Source organism: Uranotaenia lowii, chromosome 2, assembly GCF_029784155.1.
Source record: "Uranotaenia lowii strain MFRU-FL chromosome 2, ASM2978415v1, whole genome shotgun sequence".
NCBI classification, from domain to species: Eukaryota; Metazoa; Arthropoda; class Insecta; order Diptera; family Culicidae; genus Uranotaenia; species Uranotaenia lowii.
This window is the reverse complement of record NC_073692.1, coordinates 218,820,585-218,823,891: the sequence shown is the minus strand read 5'-3', so window position 1 is coordinate 218,823,891 and position 3,307 is coordinate 218,820,585. Positions and strand designations below refer to the sequence as shown.

The window sequence follows — 3,307 nt, the reverse complement described above, 5'->3', positions numbered from 1 at the left end:
AAAATGTTATTTTAGGAATAGACTTGAGTGACTAGTTTTTAAATGAAGCTTTTCTTCCTGCACTTATCCGTGAAAGGTGATTTCAGGCTAATTTGTCCAGGCATCCGAAAAATATTTTAAAAATAATTAGAATAGTTAAAAAAAACACGTGCCTATGTCATGTGATATTTAAGATAAGAGGAGTAAAGGGCATGAAGGCCACAAGATTCGAAATAGACAGAGGCACTTTTTTTTTTGCTTAAACTTAGTTTTTTTTCAGTTTTTTTCGCTTAACATTTTTTTTTCTTTTTTTTTCTGGGATTTTTATCCTGTAGGATGATTCATCCCTACCCTCGCTTAACATTTTCTTTCTCATTTACTTCCGTATAAAATACCCACGCGACGAAAAGGACCTAGCGATTGGAAACTTGGAACATGGAACTGCCTATCTCTAAATTTTTTTGCACGAGGTATGCTGGAAGGACCCCACGGTACGAACGTACCGTGGTCGTGTCATCTAACAGAGCTGCGGCAACACACACGAGCTTGGAACAGCTTTTATAGTTATGGAAAAGATGCAACAGCGCGTGATCGGGTGGTGGCCGATCAACCCACGAATGTGCCGGTTGATAATCAAGTGCCGATTCTTCAACATCAGCATCATCAACGTGCACAGACCTCACCTCGAAAGTACCGGTGACGACAAAGACGAATTCTGCCCAAAACATGATATCAAGATAGTCATCGGGGATTTTAATGCTCAGGTCGGCCAGGAGGAGGAATTCAAACCGACATTTGGAAGTGTGGTAGGCCACGACTACACGACCAATCAGAAGCTACTAGAATGTCGCAGCATGCTATCATCACGCTAGGAGTACTTGCTGGTATAAATACCACCCCTTGTGTGAAAGATCTGTCATTCAGTTGTCGCACTTGCTTGAATAAACATATCTTATAGTTTAGTCTCTGCTTTTCAATCTTCTGGGAACACGACAAATTGGCGACGAGAACCTCGAAGATCCCGATCAGAAGATGACCGACATGGATATTAAAAACGCTCTCCTCCGGCTCAACGATATCCTGGCCAACCAGCAGCAGCAGATGGCAGTTCTCCTGCAGAACAACGCAGTTCCCCAGGCTGAGAAGAAGGATCCCTCAATCAACGCTGTGTCCCTCCATCCCAAGCCTCCCGGGAAGAAGACGAAAAAGATGAAGAGCATCAGTTCGGTGAAACATGTTGACATCTCCAAAAAGCGCAAATTTGCTAAGGTAAATTTGAACGGTGTCAACGTGAAGCTCCAACTCGACTGTGCGGCCGACATCACCATAATTTCAACCGAAACCTGGGCTTGCATCGGGAAACCAACAATCAACCCTACGGACATCGTTGCTGTCAGCGCTTCCGGTGACAAGCTCGACTTGAAAGGAGAGTTTATCACCGAAGTAACCATCCGGAACGTCTCCAAACAAGGGTGCATCTACGTGGCCAACCACTCCGATCTCGACGTGCTGGGTATCGACCTCATCGAGTTATTCAACCTTTGGTCAGTCCCCTTCGACTCGTTGGTGAACTCCATCCAGAAATCCGAAGACGTGGCACAACGACTGAAGGTTAAGTTTCCCGAAGTGTTCCAGAGTTCCCTTGGGCTGTGTACCAAAGCACAGGTTACACTCTACCTCAAGCCGGATTCCCGACCAGTATACTGCCCAAGCGCCCGGTAGCCTATGCCGCTCTCCCGAAGGTGGATGCTCAACTCCAAAGGCTACAAGAACGCGGCATCATTTCTCCAGTGCAGTTCTCCTATTGGGCTGCCCCCATCGTCGTGGTTCGCAAATCGGACAACGTCTCTGTTCGAATTTGCGGCGATTACTCCACTGGACTCAACGCAGCTCTAGAATCCGACCGGCATCCTCTGCCTCATCCCGACGACATCTTTACTGCCCTGGCTGGGGCACGCATTTTCTCCCAAATCGATCTGTCGGACGCATACCTCCAGGTCGAAGTGGAGGAAGAATCACGCAAGCTGTTGACGGTTAACACCCACCGAGGCCTGTTCCAGTACAACCGTCTTACTCCAGGTGTAAAATCGGCACCTGGAGCCTTTCAACGCATAATCGACTGCATGGTAGCTGGCATCCCAGGTGTAAAAACCTATCTCGACGATATTCTGGTATCCGGACGAACTCAAGAGGAACACGATCGCAATCTGCAGTGATTGAATTTTGCTGAGCATGAGTTGATCAACCATCTCTCGCTCAACGCTTTACTCGGAAGCAAAGGTTGCTTTGAGGCAGCGAAAACGACAAAACCGATGATGTATACGCTCTCAACATGGCCGCCTTCATGAAGCAATATACATTCGAGGCAGCGAACCCAAAAAACCAAACGAATGGCTCTCACTCATCTCCTGTCACAACCTTGAGGGAACCGAATTCAAAAGGCAGAGCAAACCCGAGTCTCCTCGTTTGTGCCTGGATCGAATGCGTGAGGTTTTTCTGCTATTGCTATTGTTGCACAGCAACCGCACGCAGGCAGCTAGTTTTTTCATTTCTTTTTCTTCCCCCCTCTTTCACCATACGTTGCGGGCCGTGCAACGCAATAAGTTCGGTTGTTTTTGTTGTTGCCTCAACCTTTGCGGTCGGCTCGAGTTATTCAAATTCAACAACGTAAATGAGTATGTGTGCCTCGTCTTCTTCATGCATCATGTAGCAACCGAACGTTGAGAGAGTTCGTTCGGGGCAGCAAACGGATAGTGTCTCTCAGAGCAGATCCTTCTCATGGGGGAGGTTTGAATGAATGTATATGTATCGTCTCCTGTATAGCTATGCGAGGCCTCAAAGTGTGTATTTTGAATGCCTCTGATGAGAAAATTGGTGAGGATTTCAATCACTGGCAATCTGGACGCGACGCTTGGAAGGATTCGTGATTACGGGTTTCATATACGCATCGAAAAATGCCATTTTTCTCTTCCTCAGATTAAATTTCTTGGTCACATCATCGACAAGGAAGGTCTCCGCCCAGATCCAGCCAAGACTCGTACGATCTCTGAGATGCCGGCCCCCACGAATGTGTCACAGCTTCGATCCTATCTTGGCGCTATAAATTATTATGGACGGTTTGTAGGCCAAATCAAAGAGCACACATTGGTCTCCGACAACGGTTCCCAGTTCATCAGCGCACAGTTCCAACAATTCTTCAAAGAACACGGAATCCAACATCTGACGACCGCTCCATACCATCCGCAATCGAACGGCCAAGCGGAAAGGTTTGTGGACAGCTAGAAACGAGGACTCAAGAAGCTCGCAAATGGGGAAAGCATGGCTACAA

The 3,307-nt window shown here is 47.2% G+C and overlaps 1 protein-coding gene across 1 annotated transcript; it reads left to right on the top strand.

Moving 5' to 3' along the window:
• The first annotated feature begins 1,011 nt into the window (after positions 1-1,011).
• On the top strand, positions 1,012-2,195 carry LOC129742334 (uncharacterized protein K02A2.6-like). The gene is made up of 2 exons (XM_055734225.1): positions 1,012-1,677; positions 1,722-2,195. The coding sequence occupies exons 1-2, from the start codon at positions 1,012-1,014 to the stop codon at positions 2,193-2,195; spliced, it is 1,140 nt and encodes a 379-aa protein (XP_055590200.1).
• The last annotated feature ends 1,112 nt before the right edge of the window (positions 2,196-3,307 follow it).